Genomic DNA, 25,450 nt, shown 5'->3' on the forward strand with positions numbered 1-25,450 from the left:
GTCCTCCCTGGACCGGAAACAAGCATCCCAGGACCGGTTTTGGGGTTTCACCCCTCTTCAGCCAGGATAGCTTGAGTCCAGTGGCACAGTAAGCCCAGGACTCACGTCTGGGCATACCTGGCGCACTAAGGGCGAGAAAGCAAAAGACACACAATTGATGGATGGAATGCAGAACATATCAAAACATTCACCCCCAGTCAAGAGATCTGGGTTAAATCCATCATTCTTTTGCTCACCATGCCACCCCAGTTTAGACCTGGCCATATGCAAATCAGTGACCCTGTGCCTTATGGGAACAGTCCAGCCCGAACTGCCCAAACATGCAGTATACGCTATAGTGTGGAAGCTTTGTGGAAGCTCCGCCCACTCTCTGGCCCATCTTCTTCATTGGCTTAGGGTACACGTGCTGCCTTCCGATTCGCTATAAACTTGTTGGTCCCTCCCCATGACAGCCATGTCAGTCATTTGTATCCTTCCATGGCTACTGGCCCCTTCACTGCACAGACTACTTTCTTCCCGTCCCTCCCTAACACCCCTCCCGCAGTCCGATGCCTTCTCGCCGCCCCCCTCGTGCCATTTGCAATGCAATAGGTCTCCATAAATGTGAGTCCTATACGCCAGAAGTAAATGCAAGAACTACACTTACCATTGTCCTCAGAGCCACGCCACGCTAGGCGCGCTTACCGCGTCATTTCAAGCGCGCGCCTCTTGATCTGCAGCATCCCGGCAGCGCTTTCCCTTCTCGTCTGGACCTCCAACATCTTGTGGGACACAAGCTGCTGCGCAGGTAAGCTGGCCAGCACTCTTAGTGCTCCGCTTGCATGGCCATACGACTGGATCGTCAGGATCATTGTTTTTGAGCTATACGCATGCCACGGACCTAGGAACTACACTTCCCATTGTCCTCTGAGCCACGCCACGCTAGGCACGCTTACCACGTCATTTCGAGCGCCCTCCTCTTGATCTGCAGCGTCCCGGTAGTGCTTTCCCTTCTCGTCTGGACCTCCACATCCTGCGGGGTGCAGGCTGCTGCGCAGGTCAGCTGGACAGCACTCATAGCGCTCCGCTTGCATGGCCATACGACTGGATCTGTCAGGATCGTTGTTTTTGAGAGTGCTGAATAACTACAGTTAAGGTTTACTTTTTCAATTAATGGGTTGAGGTTTAATGTTTTGTGGAGTGGTTTAAGCTCCTGCGTTTCCAGAGTAGTTGAAGCCTGTGGTTTTTTTGGTTGAAGACTGACATTGCGAGCTGTACGAGAGCAGCTGAGATACAGTGTTTGGAATTCGGCGACCTCTAGGGTTTTGAAGATTGGTGGAGGGGTGAATGTAAGAGCGACATCATGCCTCGGACAATTTTGATAGAATAGAGCATGTGCAACCAGTACATTTGCAACAGCGACCAGGTGCGCGGGGGGGTCCAGCAGTTAGTAGCTAGAGATCTATATCTCGTGTAGCTAGTGCGATAACCTTATCAGGAGTAGACACATAGATAACTGCACTGATACAGGGTAAACTTGTGTGCCCGCCCGGCTCACAGGGCTGTGGCCGAGCATCGCCGTGCATGTAAATCCTCACAGCGCCTGAGCCCAGAAGCAGCTCCCGAAAGAACAGGACGTTCTGCCGAGTCCAGGCTGTGCTTTCCCACCGCGGGTGGAGGGAGGTCGGGCAGCCCTTCCAGTTTGCAGAATCAAGCTCTCTCCAAAAGGCGAGCGGCTGCTGAAAGGTCAGGCGAGCGAGCCGCAGAGGGTGACAGGTGTGTGAATGTGTAAATGCACCTGCCCCAGCTTTCTCCCAGCCATTACAAAAATGGGGTAACCCAAAAAGTCAAGGACCTGGGTGCAATGTAGTACAAAAAACAATGGTCTTGGACCTTAAATCAAAGATAGGTTATAGTTCCTTACTTAGTAATATCACTCCGATATTCTGAGCTACAAAAAGGATCAATTTGGGTAGCTCTTAGTATCCAATACAATATTTTTCCTAAAATCAACCATGCAACAAACCAGCATCAAAAGTTCATATTTTATTCTTTTTATAATTTTTCTTTTGACAATTCTTTTCATCAAGGTTGCTCCAAGAGGAACGTGCAAATAGTAAGGGTGTTCGAGTATGAAGAAGTGAATAGAGAGAAAAAGTATTCAAGAGATTGTGACATAAAATACTTAAAAGGATTAAACACTGGACTGGTTGTCAATCACCGTCCAATTGAAAAACCTGGTCACGTTTATCAGTTTATGTGAAAAATGACTTAGACAATTACAAATTCAATTAGAAACCAATTCTAATATAGCACATGGGTAAATGAACGTATCCCAGGCTCATGTATATAGGGCGTCAACGTTTCGATCCGTCTTAATGGCCTAATGAGGGTGTTTGAACCTTGGCCGTGCGGATCTTCATCAGGACTGGGGGGCAACCTAGATAGGTGCTGGGCTTGGTCGAGTGCCCGCTGTCATGCGTGAAGCGATATCCCTTGTTTATTTAGGGTACAGTGGAGATGTACATCATGTGGCTGGGCTCCATATATGAGATGCCACTGAATGGGTATGGTTGAAGGCTTAGTCGAGTGGGACCAATCCACTTTAATCTTGTAATCTCTGCTAGGGTGGATCCCAAACTTGCACCACTGTAGACCGGCAACCGTCCGTACCGCGTTGTGCTCGAGTTCGAGTCAAACTCGAGCACAACAAGGGATATCGCTTCACGCATGACAGCGGGCACTCGACCAGGCCCAGCACCTATCTAGGTTGCCCCCCAGTCCTGATGAAGATCCGCACGGCCAAGGTTCAAACACCCTCATTAGGCCATTAAGACGGATCGAAACGTCGACGCCCTATATGCATGAGCCTGGGATACGTTCATTTACGCACGTGCTATATTAGAATTGGTTTCTAATTGAATTTGTAATTGTCTAAGTCATTTTTCACATAAATTGATAAACGTGACCAGGTTTTGCACGTTCCTCTTGGAGCAACCCTGATGAAAAGAATTGTCAAAAGAAAAATTATAAAAAGAATAAAATATGAACTTTTGATGCTGGTTTGTTGCATGGTTGATTTTAGGATAAATATTGTATTGGATACTGAGAGCTACCCAAATTGATCCTTTTTGTAGCTCAGAATATCGGAGTGATATTACTAAGTAAGGAACTATAACCTATCTTTGATTTAAGGTCCAGGACCATTGTTTTTTGTACTACCAGCTTTCTCCCAGGCAGCGAGCGCTCTCCGACCGCAATCCTTCTGTGTAAATGTCAGACACAGCCCAAGGTGGTTCGCTCAGGTGCCTTTACATTCTATCAGACTCATGCGTCAGGAAAGGTAAACAGTGCAGAATGGGTGGTGGGGCATGGAGGGGAGGGCGGACAGCAGGGATGCGTACCTGTTCTCAAGTAAAAAGGTGCGTGTCATTTTTCTGGCACTGCTTCCAGAGCTGCCCCGCCCCTCGACAAAACTTCTTTCACCCAGTACTAGAGCAACATTATTCATACACCAAAAATGTGCCTGCGTTGATATCCAGCCCTTCGGCTTACAGATTCCATAGTTCAGGTTCTGTGTCAGGGCTATTTACGTTTCACGGCTTGTCTGTCTGTAGCTTTTCACTATCTACACTATCTATCGATGCTCCTAATGCCTCACTTATGTTTTTTTACCATGAGCACTGTAGGAAGGTGGATATCTGACTATGGTTACCCCCGACTTTTTGCCTAGTGTCTAGCTGGTTTTTAGACTTAGTTGGCCTGAGATCCTGCCATTCAGGGTCTCAGGCTGTCTGCTCTCTCTTTAAAATGGACTCCATGTACCCTAGGTACATACCCAATTGGTAAGGATCACCTTATTGGACCCTGTACAGTGTACCCTAGGTACCCAGGGGATAGGTGTACCCTAGGCCTACCAGGGGCTGCAGCATGTATTATGCCACCCCTGGCCTGGCCTCACTATTTGACACAACTGGCTGATCACTCAGCTGGGGTAAGTTGGTGTAATCACTTCTTACTTAGATATAGTATATTTATATCTAACATATATGGACACATGGTAACCTATCAGTCACTCCTATGGCAGGCCTTAACAATTCTGGAGGCAGAGTGCTTGGTTTCATGTGAGATGGTGCTCTGGCATGAGCTGAGCCTGTCTGCAGCTTTCGGAACAACGTCCTTTAGCTGTTTCATGATAGTGCCATACCATATACTCTTAAGTGCATTATGTACCTCGCGGTCAAATGCTAACTTTGGTCTGGCTTTATCAAAACATGTCGAGTAAGGTGTCATACGATTTGGAATACTACCCCCTCGCCAATTCTGGCGACGGGGGTAGCATTCCACCCTTCTAGAGGGACACGACATGTACCTAACCTGAAACCTGGGTAAAGTTAGACAGAGCCTCAGCATCACAAAATGGATGCTGCCACCACAGACACAAGTCTGCCCTCCTGCTGCTGGGAGTCCTTCCAGCTTGGGAGGTGTGGACAAAGGGTTTCCTGTCAGGGGAGGTGCTTGCACCACCCCAGACAGGATTATGTGTAGTGGGTTAGGGAGTGCTGAATAGATTGAGACATGCCTGGGGCACACAAGGTGTCCCTGTGCATATGCCAGTTCAAACCAGAGCTGGGGCTCTCCAGCCCCAGTCCTTGCGCGAAACTGGACAAAGGAAAGGGGGTGTAACCACCCCCCTTCCTGGTCCCACCCAGAGGAGGGACCTAGCAGGTAATCCGGCCCCTAGATTTGGAATAAGAGTAGGAGCTGTGTCCCAAGACTTCAGATCATCCTGAAACTCGACTTTAACAAGAAGAACTACTGGACTTCGACGTTCTGCTGCACAGAAGACTGAAGAGAATCTCCCTTGTGGCCAAGGAGTGACCACCCTGTGAATACAGGCACCATCCAGCAACTCAACGACTGCTTTGCCACCGCCTCCCGCCGGAGACTGAGCCCAGAGCCTGACAAGACCCAGACACCCAGACATCTCTGAGCCAGATCCACAGTCCCTGCAAAGAAGAGACCCGTGGAGGCACCGAGAGACGTGGGACCGGCCATCTTGAAACGTCCACGACAAGCTGACTGCGCAGCACCTGAGGCATCCTCAGCGCTGTGCTTTGGGCCCTGAGAAGCCCCAACACCGAGCAGCATTTGCACCAAAGACCAGCCCTCCAGCATCCACGAGATCTGCGTGGGGACCTTTTGCTTTTTGCCACTCCACGCGTCATCCCGGTTACTGGCCCGTTGGCTAGTGGCCATCTTGGCGACGAAATCTACGAACAACACCGCTGGTCTGGTTGCTCCAGACTGGCCCTTGCTCCTGTGAAAAGGAGCAGCCCCTCTGACCTTGCTGGTCAGAGCACCAAGCTTTCATCGATTCCTGCGTGGCCCTTGCATTAGCCAAGGCCTGTTTGGTCCGATCAAGAAGCCGACACCGCCATCAGCTAGAGCCTTCGTGGGACAGCTCGTGAGTGACTCCTGGACGTCGTCGATCCCTTCACCTCCACGTGGCTGCGGAGACAAGCTTCCTTTCTTCACCTGTTGGCACCCGACATCGCCTGGTTCCTTCCTGGTTCCACGCCGGTCACTGGCTAGTGACTTTGAACACTGTCCCCTCTGCTTACAGGTCATCTACTCTTCAGATCCATCCTTGGATCCACCCGAACTCTTCCTGCCTGGCCGCCTGCAGCATCTTCATCCTCAGGCTTCATAGACCTGCACGATGAAACCCGACGCACTTTGACCCCTATGCACCCGCTTCCTGTGGGTGAGGTAATGCTGGCACTCCGGTGCTCCTGGGTAGAGAAACATCTCTAGTGTCTAGGTTTCAAGTTGTTTGGTTCTGGTCCATCCGGAAGACTCCTTTTTCTTTAACTTTGTGACTTTTACGCACCCATTGAAATCAATAGGTGCACACGTGTAACTTTTCACACTGCACACGCATCCTGTGGGCCTCCTGGTCACTAACTACAGTTAGCTCCTTGTCGTCCCAGCGATTCCCAAGGCCCTAGGCCTTCCTTCCTTTCTATTCGGGGTTCTTATACCACTATTTTAGTATATGGTTTAGCTGGCCACCTGGCCCATCCATAATTGTGCAACTTTTGTATATTTAAACACTGCCTTGTTTTAAACGAATGTGCTTCTGTGCTCATAAAGAGTATAGGGGATACTTTTAAGTAAATAAATACATATATATTTTGAATATATATCTGTGTGGTGTCCTTTCATTTGGTATTCAAGGAGGTTACATATGGTAAAACAGCTGGCTTCACATGCCCTCAAGAGTTTAGCCTGCAGACTGCACTGTCCACGCTACCACTAGGATAGCTGGTCTATCAAGGTTGACTTCAACCACCACCATTTGGGTTGTTTGGCATGGTACTAGGTGATCACTAGAATTAGTGAGCAGCATATACCAGGCCAACTTCTCACAAGCACCACCCAACTGGTGCACTTCTAACTTATGTGTCTGAAGTGTAAAGTCGGGTGGTGGCATGCATCGGTGCCGTCCATGTACGAACCACACACGGCTCCTGATCACATTTCTGCGCGCTGCGCCGGGTTCAAGCCAGGGAGCTGTTTCAGTTTTGGATAGCTCCAGGGCGGAGCCTGTGGCTGCCCAGGGACATTTCCTGTGGGAAAGCGATATTTCCGCCTCCATGCCACGGTTTAAAGACCACTTATGTCAGAAGGGTGACGGTGTGACCAGATGAGGAAGGAGCTAGTGTGATGACTTTATTTCCATTTTATCCCACTGCGCAAAAGAGGTAGCTACCGTAAGCAGGTTCGGGCATCGCTTTTACTCTTACCCATGTAATGCTGAGTTACTATCTCCAGGGTAAACCAAAGAGCCCAGTTTTACCCCTTTAATTTGTGGTGGACCAGCTCAGTTTCTAAATCACTGTAATGGGATTGAGTGCTAAAGTATAGTTGAATATTGAAGAAAATAAGAGCAAACACACGCAGCAGTAAAAAGATGGGATACAACCAGGAAATACAACCGCACTAAAAACTGCACAGAAACCAGGTAAAGCGAAGTAACTTTAATTGGATCCGACCCGGAACTACTTTCATAAGCACCATAAATGGACCAGCCTCCGGCGGGATCTTGCAATGGGAAGTCTGTACAGAGTGGTTTGTGGGCTGTCATTAAATTAAGTAATTTTTTATAACATGACTTAAACACATTGACAGAGCCAATAGCTCACAAGGTCCCAATGGCGAGACCGATTGCATTGCAAATGCTGGTTTAATATTGTCGAGGATACAAAAGCTTCCACAACCATAAAGTTTTACAAAAACAAGCATTGATAAATTCAAAAGGCCAGTACACCATGGCAGACATATTGACTTTGCCAATACCCGTTTTAAAATAAACAGAGGAATTTAACAGTTACTCTTGTTTGGCCTTACCGATACTGTACAGCATGGGTAAAAGCAAATGGGTCCCAACCTATTGGTTTTTACCAATGCTTGTCTATTATTCTCCTCTGTATAGTGTACAGAACAAGATGCTATCAAATGTGACCAAAAGCCAATTAACAATTGCAATATACCGATGTTCTACTGAAGCTGGTACCTGCCTCACCCGAAATTTTAAGGCAGAGAGGTAGCGAGCAGATTAAAGAGGAAAGGAGATGGGCCGGATTTAGATCTTGACGGACGGGTTACTCCGTCACAACGATGACGGATATCCCGTACGAAATATAAATCCAATAGGATATAATGGGATTTATATTTCGACAGAGGGGATATCAGTCACTGTTGTGATGGAGTAATCCGTCTGCCAAGATCTAAATCGTGCCCTATGTGATTAATCTACTAACTTATGTTCTCAAGCTCTTAGGTATTAGAACTTTGTTCTACTATGAGTACCTGTTGATAGCGTAGAGGAAATTCCTGTTCACCTGCTTTTAGTGTCCTGTAGTACATCCACACCTCCTTGAGAGTTTCAGGCGACTGTTCCGAGGTTTCTGAAGGAGGTTTCTCCTGGAAATATGTTGCTGACGCCGATTCATCTCTGAAGGAAAAAAATACATTTTTATTTCAGATAATCAGAGCTTCAGTCCCCACTACTTGTAATTTACAACAGCTGTTTTGAGGGGAAGTGAGTAATGCCCTTAATGCACTTCAGGAATGACTAAATGTGAATACATGGTACACATAAAAACAGCATAACATACTCAACGTTAGTCATAATCGAAACTTGGGCACAGTAGCATACCACAGATGCAACCATGTTTATTACAACCTTAAACAAAATAGTTTCTGCCTGAAGGTTACCAGGGGTGACAGGTCAATGGCAGGAAGTTCAGTCAGTTCTCTTCTAGTGTTCAAAATGTTTTATTATTTTTCATATAATAAACAATGACATTACAAAAAAAGAGCACTGTAAAGAGTACCCATAAGATATCTATGAAGAACAATAATTGAATATAAAACAGGTACATTCTAATATGGGCTTAAACAAACATAAATAAGGCTCCCTGTTTTCCGTTTTTACAGATAAATACAGACAGAAAACAATGTGTTTTCTGTCTGCATTTATTTTTAAAAGTGGATCAATACAGAAAATGTGTTTCTTTTAAGTGATTCTTCGTGCTGTCTCGCATGAATTATAGCCCAACAGCTAAGACATTGGACATTAAGGGAAATTAAAAAACAGGATGAAATTTCTTTAAATAACCATGTGTCAACATACATTTGTGGTATAATGCTAATATTTGCCAGTGGATGTACTGCTATGTAATATTTGCTAACTTAAATAGCTAAAACACGACAGACTTCAAAGTATCAGAGCACGACTATCATTTAAATAAAAATGGAAATGTAGTTTTACAACTACATTTATACTCAAAACACAAAATAAATATGGATAAATACAGATAAAATAGCCCAAAAATAAATTTGGATAAATACAGACAGAAATGTTTAAAAAAAAATACCATAAAACCTGGAGCCCTAATCATAAATAAAAAGGAAGGGATAGGAATAAGCATATATTATCGTAAGAAGCAATTTGAGAAGAGGTACTTTAAGTTAAGACATGAATTAATTATACTATAATGGAATAAATAAAAGGAAATATAACAAACGATAAATAGTGATCTATTGGTTCCCAAAATAAATGATAAGAATTACAGTTGTGAATAATACCATTCAAAGATAGATTGGCACCTCTTCTAGTAAAGATATTCCATGACCACCAAGCATGAACAGAACTTTCCAACAAGTTGTAATAGATTTTAAAGCAGCAGACATCAGAAAATTTAAAAGTTTATACTCTAGATAAGACAGTTCCTTAGAAAGAGCAACAGATTTACATATCAACAAGTTAAATGAAAGTTCATCGGAAATATTGAAAGATTTTTTGTATAACATCCCAAACTTCATTTCAAAATTTAAAAACAGATGTACATTCAAAAACCATATGTTTTAACGAACCAATATGTGAATTACAGTGCCAACAATTTGAACTCGGAAGAAGTTTAGCTTGAAATAATTTTAAGGGGCCTTACGCAATTAAACAAAATATAAGAATTAGTTTGAAAAAGTGCTACAGGTAACCATCCAGAGATATTATTCAACCATATTTTTTTTCCATGTATCATATGAGAAAAAAGTTGAAAGTTCATTATTCCAAAACATTGAAACCGCATCAATAGTGTTACCTTGAAATGCACTCAGTTCTTGTACATTAATGAAACAGCATGAGACCAAGAGGATACCGTTTGAACATAAATTGTCAAATTAATCAGTCAGTTCTCTTCTATCTGGGTCTCTGGCATCAGTGAATCACATCGCTCTGGCACAAGAAACTGAGTTTCCAACACTCGGAAAGGCAGCCAAGGGACCCGAGCTTTCAAATGAGTCTCAGCAACAGGGTCGCTGCCAGGCCTTAAGAGACCACTGAGTGCCTACTGCAAGCCATGAGAGAGGAGGCCACTGAGTGCCTATTGCAGGCCATGAGAGCGGAGACCACTGAGTGCCTATTGCAGGCCATGAGAGCGGAGGCCACTGAGTGCCTACTGCAGGCCATGAGAGCGGAGGCCACTGAGTGCCTACTGCAGGCCATGAGAGCGGAGACCACTGAGTGCCTACTGCAGGCCATGAGAGCGGAGACCACTGAGTGCCTACTGCAGGCCATGAGAGCGGAGACCACTGAGTGCCTATTGCAGGCCATGAGAGCGGAGGCCACTGAGTGCCTACTGCAGGCCATGAGAGCGGAGACCACTGAGTGCCTATTGCAGGCCATGAGAGCGGAGGCCACTGAGTGCCTACTGCAGGCCATGAGAGCGGAGGCCACTGAGTGCCTACAGCAGGCCCTGAGAGTTGAGACCACCAAGTGCCTACTAAGGGCCCTGGGAGATGAATACACGGAGTGCCTACTGCAGGCCCCGAGAGCTAAATCCACGAGTGCCTACAGGAGAAGTTCATCCGACTCCTTGACAGGACACATGTAATAAATGTTTCAAATTTACATTAAATAAAAGGTTTTAAGTGTTAAGATTTGCAAGAGTGGTTTCCCTATTATCTTATTTCTTTATCTGAAACACCTGAATGCCACCATTGGTCTTGCTAATACAAGATAAAATATCTTCTCTAGTTTCCCTTTGTTTTTTGTCAATAGCTTTCACCAAATATTCAATTATAACAAAATGTGGGCATTACGAATAAAACACGAAACAAGGAAACAACTGTTGCTTGTGTTATCTGGCAAATTAGAAGGACCCATAATAATATATAGACTGCCAAAAATTCATCATAACTGAGACAGATGAGGGTTATTCCAAAAAAAACTTTAAATAATGTGTTTAATAGCAAGAACAATATTTGTGTATACAATTAGGCAGATTTCCCTTACACGTCTCAAACTCACGAAGCAAGGATAATCTGCAACATCTGAGGATATGCTCATAATTAACTGGCACCTTACACAAACAGGCAGAAATATGTTAGTATAGGTGATCCGATTCCAGTCATTCAATACATTTAGACACTTACCTGTGTTCAACTGCAGCAATCACAAACCCTTGAGATGCGATCTCGATGCAAATAGCAGAATAAAGCGTCCTGAGAAAAAAGAAAAGGAAAAGCCCATTTAAAAAAAGAATCCTTAAAATGTATTGCTTTCTATATTAACCAGCCCCTTCTCAGCATCCAGAAAACACCACTAGCAGCTCCGGTCACTAACCAGGAAGGAGAAACCGTATTCAGCTAGGTCAGCTCCAAGGTGGGTTGGAGGTAAAGGTCAGCATAAAGTCTGGATTTAACCAGAAAGACTGAAAACTAAAAGGAGAGAGGGCACCCAGCCCAGACTGACTTCCCCACACATCATGAGGACAATACCCCTGGACAGCGGCTTGTACCCGAGGTGAGCTCAGTAGGGACTAGTCCCAGGATCAAGCCTTCGTCTGAGCTAGGAGGCCACCAGTGGCAGTCACTCTGGGGACAGAAGGGCACATGAAGCCTGTTGGAAAGCGTTCCCCGGGGAGGCTGCGGAATACGTTCCTGACCACCCGGAGGCCCACCTTTCCCAGAGTTAGGCCGAGCAAGAGCGGGGAGGCCCTTCCTGGAAGGGTCTCGTACCTAGGATCGCACACGCTGCACTTACTCTCTTCAGATAGAGGGACACCACACAGTAATTCTTTGCAAGATAATAGATTTTATCGTTGGTTGTCAGGGATCTTTATGATCCGGAAGGCAGGAGCAGAATTAGTGCCACAAGCGGCAGCGATCTCGTGATGAGGGGTAAGGGGTAGCGGGACAGTCTTTGAATCAGTGTCTCTGCGGAGTATCCGGCGCACAGCTCTCAATCCTCGAGCTGAGGGGATGTTGCTTCTCTCGGCAATCTCTGCCGATTCTCTTGGAGGAGCGGGCCGCGAGTCACTCAGCAGGCACCGGAGGTTCGTAGTTCGAGGAGCCGTGACGGCGTCAGCAGGGCTCAGATGGTTCAGAGTTCGGGGAGCCGCGTCAACAGGGCTCAGATGGTTCGGAGTTCGGGGAGCCGCGACAGCGTCAGCAGGGCTCAGATGGTTCAGAGTTCGGGGAGCCGCGACAGCGTCAGCAGGGCTCAGATGGTTCAGAGTTCTTCGGTTCGGGGGGCGATCGAGCCGCGACCAGGTCTGCAGGCTCTCGTCAGTCCAGGTCTTCTCTGCCTCCCGTCCCTTCAGCACCCCTTGTTATACTCCCCCTCCTCTTTGAAGTCCGGAGTCCTCGCCGAGAGGGGTCTAGGTGCCTGGGGGCGGTGTGTCGGACTTCCTGTCGCTCGGCCCTTTGATCTGTTCAGGTGGGTCCGGGAAGGACTCCAGACGCCCAGCAGGCGAGGCGGCCGCTCGCTGGGGGCCTGGTGGTCGATCGAAACCTCCCTCGGGGAAGAGACCAGAGGTGTGACAGGGTCGGCGCCTCTCGGTCTGGTTTGGGGGGTTTCGCTCTCCCTCGGCCGGGCATGCGTGTTGGGGATCTGGCCGGCCCTCTGGATGTTGGGCCATCGGGGCCGGAAGTCTGTGACATCGAGGATCGGTGCGGTTGCAGGGTAGCTTGCTGGTTGGGAGGGCCCACGCCACGAGGCCGGTCTCACACGTGCCCCCCCCCCAGCTGAAAGGCGGGGAGAACTACCCATCCACTTGGGGGTTCTCCTCGCGGAAGCGGAAGAATCGGGACAGGCCGTCCGCGTTGGCGTGGTCCGTCCCGGGGCGATGTTCCACAGTGAAATCCATCCCCTGGAGGGAGATGGACCAGCGTAGCAGCTTGGGGTTCTCCCCTCGCATCTGCATCAACCACCGCAAGGGTCGGTGATCCGTTTGTACTCGGAAGTGTGTTCCGAACAGGTAGGGCCGTAGCTTTTTGAGGGCCCAGACTACTGCGAAGGTCTCTCTTTCAATTGTGCTCCACCGCTGTTCTCGGGGCAGCAACCTTCGGCTGATGAAGGCTATGGGCCGATCTATGCCTTTGTCGTCGAACTGGGAGAGGACTGCCCCGATGCCGTGTTCCGAGGCGTCCGTCTGGACCACAAACTCCTGGGCGTAGTCGGGTGCTTTAAGCACCGGAGCCGTACACATGGCGGCTTTTAGGGCGTCGAACGCCTTCTGGCAGGAGGGAGTCCATTGTACTTTCTTGGGGTGTTTTTTGGAGGTTAGTTCTGTGAGGGGGCCTGCGATGCTGCCATAGTTCTTAATAAACCTCCGGTAGTAACCGGTGAGGCCCAGGAAGGCCCGGACTTCCGTTTGAGTCGTGGGGGGTTCCCAGGACAAGATGGCGTCAATCTTCGGCTGGAGGGGGGCGACCTGCCCGCTTCCCACCTGGTGCCCCAGATAGGTTACGGAGCCGTGCCCAATTTGACATTTGCTGGCTTTGATGGTGAGGCCGGCCCGGCGCAGAGCCAGCAGGACTTGTCGGAGGTGCTGGAGGTGCTCGGCCCATTGGGAGCTGAATACCGCTATATCGTCGAGGTATGCTGCGCTGAACCCCTCTAGTCCGGACAGGACCCTGTTCACCAGCCGCTGGAAGGTGGCCGGGGCATTCTTCATTCCAAACGGCATCACCCTAAAGCGGTAGTGCCCATCCGGGGTGGAGAAGGCGGAGCGCTCCTTTGCTCCCTCGGTGAGGGCAATCTGCCAGTATCCACTAGTTAGGTCAAAGGTGCTGAGGTAGCGAGCGGCCCCGAGGCGGTCAATGAGCTCGTCGGCACGGGGGATAGGGTGAGCGTCCGCTCGGGTGACCGCATTGAGTCCTCGGTAGTCCACGCAAAACCTCAGCTCGGGAGCGACACCCGGGGTAGCCGCTTTCGGGACCAGGACTACCGGGCTGGCCCAGGGGCTGTCGGAGGGTTCAATCACCCCGAGGGCCAGCATCTTCGCTACCTCGGTCTGGATGCAGGTTCGGACCCGATCAGGGACCTGGTAGGCCCGGTGTCTCACTGGCGGGCTGTCGCCAGTGTTCACGTCGTGGACACACCAGTTGGTGACCCCAGGGGTTAGGGAGAAGAGGTCCGCGAACTGCCTTAGTAGCTGGCGGCAGTCGTCGGACTGTTGGGCTGTGAGGGTGGTTGATAGTCTCACCCCCTCCACGAAACCATCGGTCTCTTTTGCCCCCAGGGGGTCTGGAAGGGGCTCGGTGTCTTCTTCGGCCCCATCGTCGGTGGCCAGGAGTAAACTCAACTCCGTCCTTACAAAGTGGGGTTTGAGGCGGTTCACGTGGAGAACCCGGAGGGGGTTCCGCGGGGACTGCACATCGATGAGATAGGTGACTTGGCTCTTCCGCTCGACCACCTTGAAGGGTCCAGTCCATTTATCTTGGAGGGCGCAGGGTTTCACTGGGGCCATGACCCAGACTTGTTGGCCCGGCTGAAACTCGACCAGCGTAGCATTCTGGTCATACCAGCGCTTCATCTCTTCCTGGCTAGCCTCGAGGTTCGCCTCTGCGAGTTCTCGGAATTTCCGGGTCTGGTTGCGGAGCGCCAAGATGTATCGGAACACATCCGGAGGGGTCCCCCGGAGAGTCGTTTCCCAACCCTCCTTGACCAGGCTCAGGGGTCCCCGGACGGGGTGTCCATATAGCAGTTCGAATGGGCTGAACCCTAGGGATTTTTGTGGAACCTCCCGGTAGGCGAACAGGAGGCATGGGAGGAGGACGTCCCATCTCCGGCGTAGGGGTTCCTCGAGGCCCATGATCATTCCTTTCAGTGTCTTGTTAAAGCGCTCGACTAGGCCGTTCCCTTGGGGGTGGTACGGGGTGGTGAACTTGTACGATACTCCGCACTGCTGCCAGAGGGACCTCATGTATCTGGAGATAAAGTTCGTACCCCGATCACTCACTACTTCGCGGGGGAACCCCACGCGGGAGAAGATCCCCATCAAGGCCCGGCCTACCACGGGGGCAGTCACGGTGCGGAGAGGGATGGCTTCGGGGTAACGGGTGGCATGGTCCACCAGGACGAGGATGAACCGGTGGCCCTGTGCGGTCTTGGGGTCCAGCGGTCCCACGATGTCGATTCCTACCCGCTCAAAAGGGGTACTGACGACTGGGAAGGGTTGTAGCGGAGCCTTGCGCTTCCCCCCACTCTTTCCGCTGGCCTGGCACGTGAGGCAGGACTTGCAGTGGGCCTCCACATTTGCTCGCATCTTGGGCCAATAGAAGTGGGTGACGAGTCGCTGGTAGGTCTTATCTTGGCCTAAGTGTCCGGCCAGGGGTACATCATGGGCCAGGCCCAGGAGGAGACTTCGGAAGCGCAGGGGTACCACTAGTACTCGGGCCGATCCCAACTCGGCCGACTTCTGTTCGCTGTACAGGAGGCCGTTTTCCCAGTATACCCAGTGGGTGCCGGTCCGGTCGCCTGCTGCTTGGGCCTCGGCCTGTTGTCGGGGTCCAATGAGGGAAGGGCAGGTGGATTGTTCTAGGCAGAATTCTTCTCGGGAGGGGCCTCCTTCGCAGTGCCACTGGGCCATTTCTGGCAGGTCCCCGAGCTCGGTCAGGGGTTCGGGGTCGGAAGGCACGGACCCCTCGTCGGGAACGGTCGCTTCGTCCGGAAGGGGGTCGTTGGCCTCGGGTGGCGCATCCGGGACCTAGGGGATGGTGGCGGTGCTCCGCGGCATGGTCTCCCCCCCCTCGGAGGAAGGCACTCTGAGAGTCATCGAGCGCGTGGTGGCGCATACCCATTCGGGTAGGCCCATCATCTCGAGATGGGCTCTTCGTTCCACTTGTCCCCCCGGGGAATTCTCAAGGTCGTTACCCAGGAGGCAGTCCACGGGCTGGGAGGTTCGTACCGCCACTTTTAACTTGCCGGTGACTCCCCCCCATTCGAAGGGAACTAGAGCCATCCGGCAGAGGCTCTCGGAATTGTCTGATGATATGACGGGACAAAAGGCGCCGGGCATGATCTGATCTTCGGAGACCAGGTGACAATGAACCGCCGTGACACTCGCCCCCGTGTCCCTCGACGCGGTGACCGTTGACCTTCACCTGCTGTCGGTACTTCTTCGTGTTAGCGGGCAGGGACGTTCCGGGGACCATCTCCCGGTCCCCTAGGGAGACCAAGGCCATCGCGGCTGGTTCCCATTCTTCGGAGTCTTCCATCTCTTCCCCCAGGGCTACGGAGGCCATTTGTCGAGCCGGCGGGGTTGTTGTGGCGGTTCGCTGGTACATGGGACATTGAGGGTCGCTGGCATAGTGTCCGGTCTGTTGGCAGCGGAAACAGGTGATCCTCACGCGAGGCCCCGGCCTCCCCGGTGGCCCGGTGCTGGCTGGAGGTGGAGCTGGAAAGGGTGGAGGTTGTCCTCTGGGGGGCTGAGTGGGGATCCCCCCGGAAGTTCCCTTGGCCGGCCTTGATTCCCTCCGCCCCTCTGGCGGGGGGGTCCCTGACTGTGGCGACCGTAGTCTCCCACGGAGGCCCGGGTGTTTACCCACCGGTCAGCCTCGACGGCCAGTTTTCGAGGGTCTGTGAGTTTGCTGTCCAGGAGGTGCTGGCGCAGCTCTACAAAGCAATTAGCGGACAAGTGTTCCCATGCGATTAGGTCGAACAGCTCCTCAAAGGTGGAGACCTTGCTGCCCTTGATCCACCCGTCCAAGGCCCGGCTGTAAAAGTTCACGTACTCCACCCAGGTGGTACCGGGTATCTTCTTGCAGTCTCTAAACCGTTGCCGGTACATTTCAGGGGTGAGCCCATATCTGGCTACTAGGGCCTCTTTCATGTGACTGTAGGAGTTCATCACCGTGGAGGGCAGGTCCAGCAGGGTATCTCTTCCCTCCCTCAGGAACCGGCCCCACAGCCCAGCCCCCCAGTCTTTCTGCGGGACTCTGTGGGAGGTCATGGCGACTTCGTAGTCTTTGAACCATTGCTGGATGTCGTCGTTCTTATAGTATTCCTTCACCACATCTTTGGGGATGTGGACCTTTGGTTCCACGTTGGCGGAGAGGGGTCGGGTTTCCGAGGGTCTGGCCTCCGCATTCTTAGCCTTGAGCTCGATCTCTTTCAGGCTACGTTCGTGCTCCAGTTGGAGTTTTCTTTCTTCATGTTCTCTCTGTCGTTTCTTTTTCTTCGAGTTCTCCTTGGAGGCGTAACTGTTCTACCGCCAGCTTCTTTTCGGCCAGCTTTAGCTCTCCTTCGATTTTTAATTTTGCTAGTTCTAGTTCGTGGTTGAGACCTCTTTCTCGGTCTGCTAGTTCCTCTGGGGATAGGCCCCCCTTGGGGGTGCCGTTCCTCCCCGGGGTGCTTCGTGGTTCGTTAGAAGGCTCTCCTTCTGTTTGTGTCCGGGGAGTTCCCGCCTCGACCCAGGTTTTTAATGCTCCCTGGAAGTCCTCTTTCGTGCTTAGTCCGGTGGTAGCGATTCCAAGGTCTTTGCAAAATTGTTTCAGTTCTCGGTGCGTATAAGATTCCAACTGGTCCTCTCGGAATGTCGTGCTCGGGTTGGTGCCTGCCTGTTTCTCCTTCCATTTCTTCTGGGTAGTGCGTTAGCCGTCTACTGCACGATCTCTAGGTGTTGGCTCGGATCCCGTCGCCTGCCACCAAATGTTGGAAAGCGTTCCCCGGGGAGGCTGCGGAATACGTTCCTGACCACCCGGAGGCCCACCTTTCCCAGAGTTAGGCCGAGCAAGAGCGGGGAGGCCCTTCCTGGAAGGGTCTCGTACCTAGGATCGCACACGCTGCACTTACTCTCTTCAGATAGAGGGACACCACACAGTAATTCTTTGCAAGATAATAGATTTTATCGTTGGTTGTCAGGGATCTTTATGATCCGGAAGGCAGGAGCAGAATTAGTGCCACAAGCGGCAGCGATCTCGTGATGAGGGGTAAGGGGTAGCGGGACAGTCTTTGAATCAGTGTCTCTGCGGAGTATCCGGCGCACAGCTCTCAATCCTCGAGCTGAGGCGATGTTGCTTCTCTCGGCAATCTCTGCCGATTCTCTTGGAGGAGCGGGCCGCGAGTCACTCAGCAGGCACCGGAGGTTCGTAGTTCGAGGAGCCGCGACGGCGTCAGCAGGGCTCAGATGGTTCAGAGTTCGGGGAGCCGCGACAGCGTCAGCAGGGCTCAGATGGTTCGGAGTTCGGGAAGCCGCGACAGCGTCAGCAGGGCTCAGATGGTTCAGATTTCGGGGAGCCTTGACAGCGTCAGCATGGCTCAGATGGTTCAGAGTTCTTCGGTTCGGGGGGCGATCGAGCCGCTACCAGGTCAGCAGGCTCTCGTCAGTCCAGGTCTTCTCTGCCTCCCGTCCCTTCAGCACCCCTCCAAACCCAGAAGAGATCCATAGACTCTAGAGCCTGCTGAGGTGGTGTGTTTACCTACAACATTACTTCGGTCTTCACTGCTTTTCAGAGGGCTGTGTTGCATTTACCCTTTGTTTTTATATTCTCAAGCTGCAGGGACCCATACCTCAGTACTTTACATGCCATCTAGGTTTACAAGACTACCCCCAACCCACAACTATCAGCCGGCAGCCCCCGGCAAACAGACTTAAGTGCATGAGATCAGAGCAAGAGGATGTGGAGTGAAAGAGGTCAAGGAAATGTAGTATGAAAGGAAGAGTGAATGGAGCGACTGAAAGAGGAGGGACTGAATCGCTGGGAGAAAAAGACAATGGGTACTCCGGGCTCACCAAATACTCCCTCCAAAATATGAGCAGGGACATAGAAGTTGGAGTGGATGAGGAATGCAAGGTTAAAAAGGAACAGGCCAAGGAACATTGGAGAGGATGCCGGGGGTTCCAGGCGTCTTCGCAACATCACCCACCAAGCAGGGTCAATATATTTAGGATGAGGAGAGAATGAAGGCAAAGCCTCCATCCTGATGGACTACTCTTTGTCAAATTTAGAGATGAACACCAGCCCAGCGGTCATCTCTGTAAACTGAAAGGGAACTGTCGATATGGTGGTTAGTTTCAATGTACAAAAAGTTTGGTGGACGGCCAACACACTTAATATTGCTGGCCAACCAACAAAGTTAATATTTTTTTGTTCTTCAGAAACAAACTCCCAATACCTGCCTAACCACTATGCAAGAAGAGTGGGAAGTGTAATGCCCTGCGTACCACAGCCCTAATCTGTTGAAGGAAGTTTTACATCAACAAAGCTGATGGGTGCTCAGTCGACACAAAACTTAAGGTCCGTCTGAAACATTTAGGGACCGACATAGGGTTTTGTGGAAAGGGAACGGAATTGCATTTGTGACAATATCCCTTGTGCACCAAACTATAAATAGAGCCCCAACTTCGTATTACACCAACATCACAAAGCACTATTAGAGTTAAAACACAATCTCCAGACTACCATTCTCCGTTCTCTTACCTAGGGCCTAAGTTTGATCAGAAAGCCTTCAGGAACAGGTTTTTCACTTCCAATTTTTTTTTATTGATTAGGTCGCTCTTTGCAATTGTTGAATTTGCCTCTAGACTGGTCAATAAGCCACTCCACACTATGTTGAAGATTTACCAAGCCAAATGTGTTTCTGCAGCTGCCCATGGGAGTGACATATTAGGACACCTCAATTTTACTATCACAGAAAATAAGCTTGGTAGATAACTTTTGTCCCATCCCGAGAGCACCTCAGCACGTATAACTCACAAGGAACTAGGAGTGGGCTACATTTCAGATGTTCTTGCCCTTCGCCCCCTGCTCAGATGGCTTTCTGTCTGGACAACCAACAAATTCGCACTTTATATAGATATTCTGAGAGACGGTTTGAAACAGGATGGAGCACACAGGATTCTTTGGTTGCATTATGTCAAATCACCCAATTTCGCTCTACGGCCACCTGGCCCATTTAAAAATCCCTGAAAGAATTACAAAATCTAATTTGAAGTAGACCAAAATCAATTTCCTTGAATATAGGAAGAATAGGATAGAAGCTAACAAGTAATTTAAACCCTCTGCGTGCACTCACATCTATTTGGAATCTATGTTGTTTATGGAGTCTTACCCCGATATCTTCTAACCTGGTTTCGGTTAAATCTGGTTCATTATCTACCTGCGGTTCCAAGACATTGGCATCAGGTCTATAGCTTGGCTCCTTGTGAGCGCGACTCATCTGCTCAGGACAAGTTGCAATTTATTCTAATTTGCAGGTTTTATGCGCATTGAAGGTCCAAATTTATAGTACAACTGCTCAAGAGTTTCAATTTTACTCAAGCTAGACTGGCATATTATTTTTGTAAATTGCTGCCCACAGAGGAGATTTGCTTTTCTATAGCCTGTTTCCTGAGGGAGGCTGTCAAGTTAAAGCGGTCGATGGGTTGTTAAATATTTTATTAACAGTTATTTCATATGGTCTGCATATGTCCAGTTTTAGATTTTTTTTAATGTGGTGGGCTTCGGACACTTTTAGATGTTTTTAAATTAATTTGTTGTGTATATTTATTGCGCCTGTATGTTTTCTTTTCCTGTAAACCGAAATAAAAGGATTTTGAGTTTGAAATTTGTTACATTAACTCACTGCTCCCCAGACCCCAAAAATATGTCCTTGTACTGAGTCAATTTTTAGAATGTTGCTACCACGACCAAGGTTAGTTTGATGCCTCATTCTGAATGCCGCAGTAATAATTAAATCATCTGCAAACAATCAAATTATGCTTGTGCCCGCACTTTTTTTGACCTGATTTCTTCCAGGCAATACTTGGAGGGACACTCACTGTAAGGCCTACGGGGCGCTCGCAGCCCTCCTGACCTTTACATCCGGGCACATGGCAAACAGAAGCACTCGGCTGACTGAGCACTAACATTTAGAAACATGTTAAACAAATATGCAAGCATTTATTTTACACATTCATTGAAGTACAGTAAAAGAAGCATTTAAGGTATCCTGCACCACTTATCTTTAGTTACAGCTCCATGTTTAAAGACCTCTTGCGACAACCATGTAAAAATATGCTAAATTCTCTTTAGAGACTTGAGAGTCTTTTATTAAAAGTGATTGTTTTGAAACATCAACTTAGAGACATTAATGCCTCCTCCCGTTCACACAACAGTGACATTTGTGAACCAAGTGGCAAGTCAGGTGTCAAGTGCACCCTGTGTGTGGCCTGGTTGTTGTTATACATCGAAAAACATGATAGTGTATTACATCAAAAACAATGGAGGGTTTTGTACAGTGCACATCCTAAAACCATTTATTTGTAGGTGCTCTCATATGTAAAGCTAAAGGAGATAAAGTGAAATAAAAATAAAATTGCCATGGATCACAACATTTTGTCAAGGAGAGAAACCAGGTATTCTGGTTTCATGTAGTGCAATTCAGCCATTAGAGGAGTATCTCTTTCCCGCTCTTCCTTTACATCAAAAGGCAATGCTTTGTCTTTAGATCTTGGTGAATGAGATTAGAGCCGAACGATTGGCTCGATTTGGGCTCCAGGATCCAAGAGAACCTCGAGCTGTGCCACAGCCTGGATCTATCACGGAAAAGCAATTAAGGGGAAAAAACACAGAAGGACATGATTTGAACCCAAACAATTTAGAGAAGCAGTTTTAAAACTTAGCCCCTACACCACATTTTAGGGAGACTAGGTGTTCTCTACCCAACGGGTAAAATCAAATGATTGTTGAGTTACAGTCCTGTTTTCTTATCACATACTCACTATCGGTGTTCGACTTGGCCCTTTTTGAGGGTTCATCCCTGAACGTTTTGTCTTCCTCCTAGTCTTTTCTGACCTGGTGGTTGGTGGTTTTAGGACTCTGGGCACATTAGCACTGCCGTCCAGTGTAAAGTGCGTGTGCTCTCTGTGGTAAACATGGTAAGATTGGTCTACACCTGTTTGGCGTATTTAATTTACCTGCCAGTCCCTCGTAAAGTGGTATCTCAGATACCCAGGGCCAGTAAATTAAATGCTACTGGTGGGCTTGCAGTGCGGATTGCGCCACCCACCAAAGAAGCCTTTAAAACCTGTGTCAGGCCTCTGCCATTGCAGGGCCTGTGCGCGCAGTTTACTGCTGCTGTGACGTGGCACATAAAGTTGGTGCCACGTCTGTGATCCCCCTTTTACTGCATGTCAGTCACCCCTAAGGTAGGCCCTAGCTAGCCTCATGGGCAGGGTGCAATGTAGGTAAAAGGTAGGACATGTGCCTTGATTGTGTGACGTCCTGGTAGTGACAAATAGCCATTTTGGTTCCTCACTGCTGTGAGGCTGCCCTCTCATAGGAATGCATTAGGGATTCCCTAATAAGTGTTTCAGTGGTAATTTCGGATATGAGAGGAGCAGCGTGGTCAAGTTTGGTATGTTTGGAATAGTAATAATAAATGCTGCTTAATGGTGTGCGCAGATTTATTATCACTAGTTTAGAAATGCCACTTTTAGAAGTTGGCATTTCTGTGTGCTATGTGTCTTTGTGCCTGCCTGATGTGTATTGCATGTCTGGCTCTGGAGTGACAGGGGCTGGTGAGGTGTGTGGCTCCAGAGGGGCAGGATGAGTCAGCACTAGGCTGAACAGGCAGATCTGCATTTGGAGTAGTGGGAGGAGTAGCCTCTGACCCTGAATAAGTCTGTGCCTGGCAGGTATTGTTTTAGTATAGTAGAAATTGATTTGAATGTATAGACTTTTTTGAATCATGGTTATGTAGTAACGCTCTCCTCCTACTTATAGTACCACAGTAAATACAGTGAAAGGAGCGGTGTTACCATGAAGGAACATATACTACTCCTCTGGTTCCATATGGTTACAGATTATTTTTATTTACAGGTAAAAAGATTATCTTATATGTTTATATCTGAACAAAGACATGTCTTAGTAGGTCAGAGAGTCTGATGGTGTGTTTTTGTTTCCAGGTCTCCTTCCCTGCTGTTCCCTTCCTTTCCTTCCCTCACTTGATCACCTTAAGCTTCTGTGCTATTATAGCTTTTCAGAAGTGAGGCTATCAAGGAGTGGACCCAATGAGCCATGAACCGATCCAGAGGAATCGGAAGGTTGAGCCGGACAGAGGGGGTCCTTCGTTACACAACAGGCTATAATGTTTGACCCTGGGGAAAATGTTTTTGAGTACCCGTTACACCCGACAGCCTTTGGTGGTGTTTTCCCCCAACCATTTTGCCTACTCCCATCCTGTTGCTAAAATTAGTTTTTGTTGGCCTTGGTAGTACGTGCATTTAACCACTGCTAACCAGTGCTAAAATACTTGTGCTCACTCCTTAAAACATGGTAAAATTGGCCTATATTAGATTGGCTATTTTAATTCATTTATACCTACATAAAGTGGTACAACAAGCACCCAGGGTCTGCCATTAAATGCTAATAGTGGGCCTGCAACACTTACTGAGCCACCCCCTGAAGCAGCCCTTTAAAACATGCCTCAGGCATGCCATTGCAGCCTGTGTGTAGTTTTTGCCTGCCAATTCGTCCTGAAAAAATTAACCTTTTGCCAGGGCTAAACCTCCCTTTTTAATACATACAAGTCACCCCTAAGGTAGGCCCTAAACAGCCCATAAGGCAGGATGCATTGTAGTTAAAACGCTGGAAATGTACTTTTAAATATTATATGCTCTGATAGTGAAAAGTTCCCAAATTAGTTTTTTACTACTGTGAGGCTCATCTCTCCCATAGGATAACAGTAGGTTCCCTTATAACATTTAATATGTGCTAACTTTTGATTGGGAACAGGTACAAAATGTCATGATTGGCTTCAAAAGATTTGTAAATTAAAATGATCTTTAATGGTACAATTGGATTTCAAGTCACCATTCTAAAAATGCCACTTTCAGAAAGTTGGCATTTTTTTGTCCTAACCATATAGGTGCCGATCACGATCCTGTAAAAACCGGGTACGAACCGTCGGACGGAGCATATTCTCCGTCCGACGCGTACCCGGTCGTCAAAATTGACAAACATGGAATTACGATTCGCACGGGAACACCATTTCCGTACGAATCGTAAAAAACACCGACCGAACAAAATAAACATACAAATGCGAACCGGGAAAGCGCCGACCTGACGTCGGGACGCACGCAGCCTGCCATTCACGAACCAGGAATTACGATTCGCACCGACGTCATCCCGCAAGGTGAATATTTTCCGGCAGCCAAAAACTGCCGGGAAATCAGGACGACGCGAACAAGGACTACCAGTACGCGACGGACACACAGGATGACGCGAACAAGGAGGACCAGTACGCGACAGGACGACGCGAACAAGGAGTACCAGTACGCGACGGACAGACAGGACGACGCGAACAAGGAGGACCAGTACGCGACAGGACGACGCGAACAAGGAGGACCAGTACGCGACGGACAGACATGGACCCAAACCTACGAGTCATCCCGGCCCTCATAGCAGTCGACCTCCTCTACAGGTTCCGACGCAGACGCCGCAGAAGGTCAGAACAACTAAGGGAGGGGGGAAAGTGGGGTGGGGTGGGGGTGGCAGGACCAGGGCAGGCCACAAACCCCCCACCAAAGTCACACAGCACACATGCCCTGGACATACCTGACTCCCATGCCCTGGTCACTACGAGGGGGTGGGGGCGTGTCCAGATAAGCCAGCGACCGCCACAACGGAAGTCCGTCACGACGCGAACCGGCAACACAACCAGACAGGTACGCCCCGTACCCACGCCTGAAGAGCGTGGGTACGAGTCGAACCACGCCCACACCCACGTCACCCCAACAATGGCGGGACGGCTCGTACCCACGTGGCAAAGGCCTGGGTACGGCCCGCACAAGCATCACATAGCGTGGGGACGGATATGTACGGACCCTACCCCCACCCGTATGCATGGAGCGTACCCCAACAGTGTAAGTACGACCCGTACCCACACCCGCCTACGTAATGGAGCGTACCCCCACCCCAACAGTGTAAGTACGACCCGTACCCACACCCGCGTACGTATGGAGCGTACCCCCACCCCAACAGTGTAAGTACGACCCGTACCCACCCGCGTACGTATGGAGCGTACCCCCACCCCAACAGTGTAAGTATGACCCGTACCCACACCCGCGTACGTATGTAGCGTACCCCCACCCCAACAGTGTAAGTACGACCCATACCCACACCCGCGTACGTATGGAGCGTACCCCCACCCCAACAGTGTAAGTACGACCCGTACCCACACCTCGAATGCATGGAGCGTAGCCCCACCCCAACAGTGTAAGTACGACCCGTACCCACACCCGCGTACGTAATGGAGCGTACCCCCACCCCAACAGTGTAAGTACGACCCGTACCCACACCCGCGTACGTATGGAGCGTACCCCCACCCCAACAGTGTAAGTACGACCCGTACCCACCCGCGTACGTATGGAGCGTACCCCCACCCCAACAGTGTAAGTATGACCCGTACCCACACCCGCGTACGTATGTAGCGTACCCCCACCCCAACAGTGTAAGTACGACCCGTACCCACACCCGCGTACGTATGGAGCGTACCCCCACCCCAACAGTGTAAGTACGACCCGTACCCACACCTCGAATGCATGGAGCGTAGCCCCACCCCAACAGTGTAAGTACGACCCGTACCCACACCCGCGTACGTATGGAGCGTACCCCCACCCCAACAGTGTAA

At 49.6% G+C, this 25,450-nt stretch overlaps 1 protein-coding gene across 3 annotated transcripts in view; it reads right to left on the reverse strand.

Moving 5' to 3' along the window:
- PLA2G7 (phospholipase A2 group VII) overlaps nt 1-25,450 on the reverse strand; it is a 357,931-nt gene that overhangs the window by 121,458 nt on the left and 211,023 nt on the right. For all 3 annotated transcript variants that reach the window (XM_085610561.1, XM_085610558.1, XM_085610560.1), the window contains exons 5-6: nt 10,984-11,052; nt 7,855-7,999 (exon numbers count right to left, since the gene is read on the reverse strand). In XM_085610561.1, the coding sequence (XP_085466687.1) occupies nt 7,855-7,999; nt 10,984-11,052 (214 nt within the window). The remainder of the gene's footprint in view (nt 1-7,854; nt 8,000-10,983; nt 11,053-25,450) is intronic.

This window comes from Triturus cristatus, chromosome 6 (genome assembly GCF_964204655.1).
Source record: "Triturus cristatus chromosome 6, aTriCri1.1, whole genome shotgun sequence".
Lineage (NCBI taxonomy): Eukaryota > Metazoa > Chordata > Amphibia > Caudata > Salamandridae > Triturus > Triturus cristatus.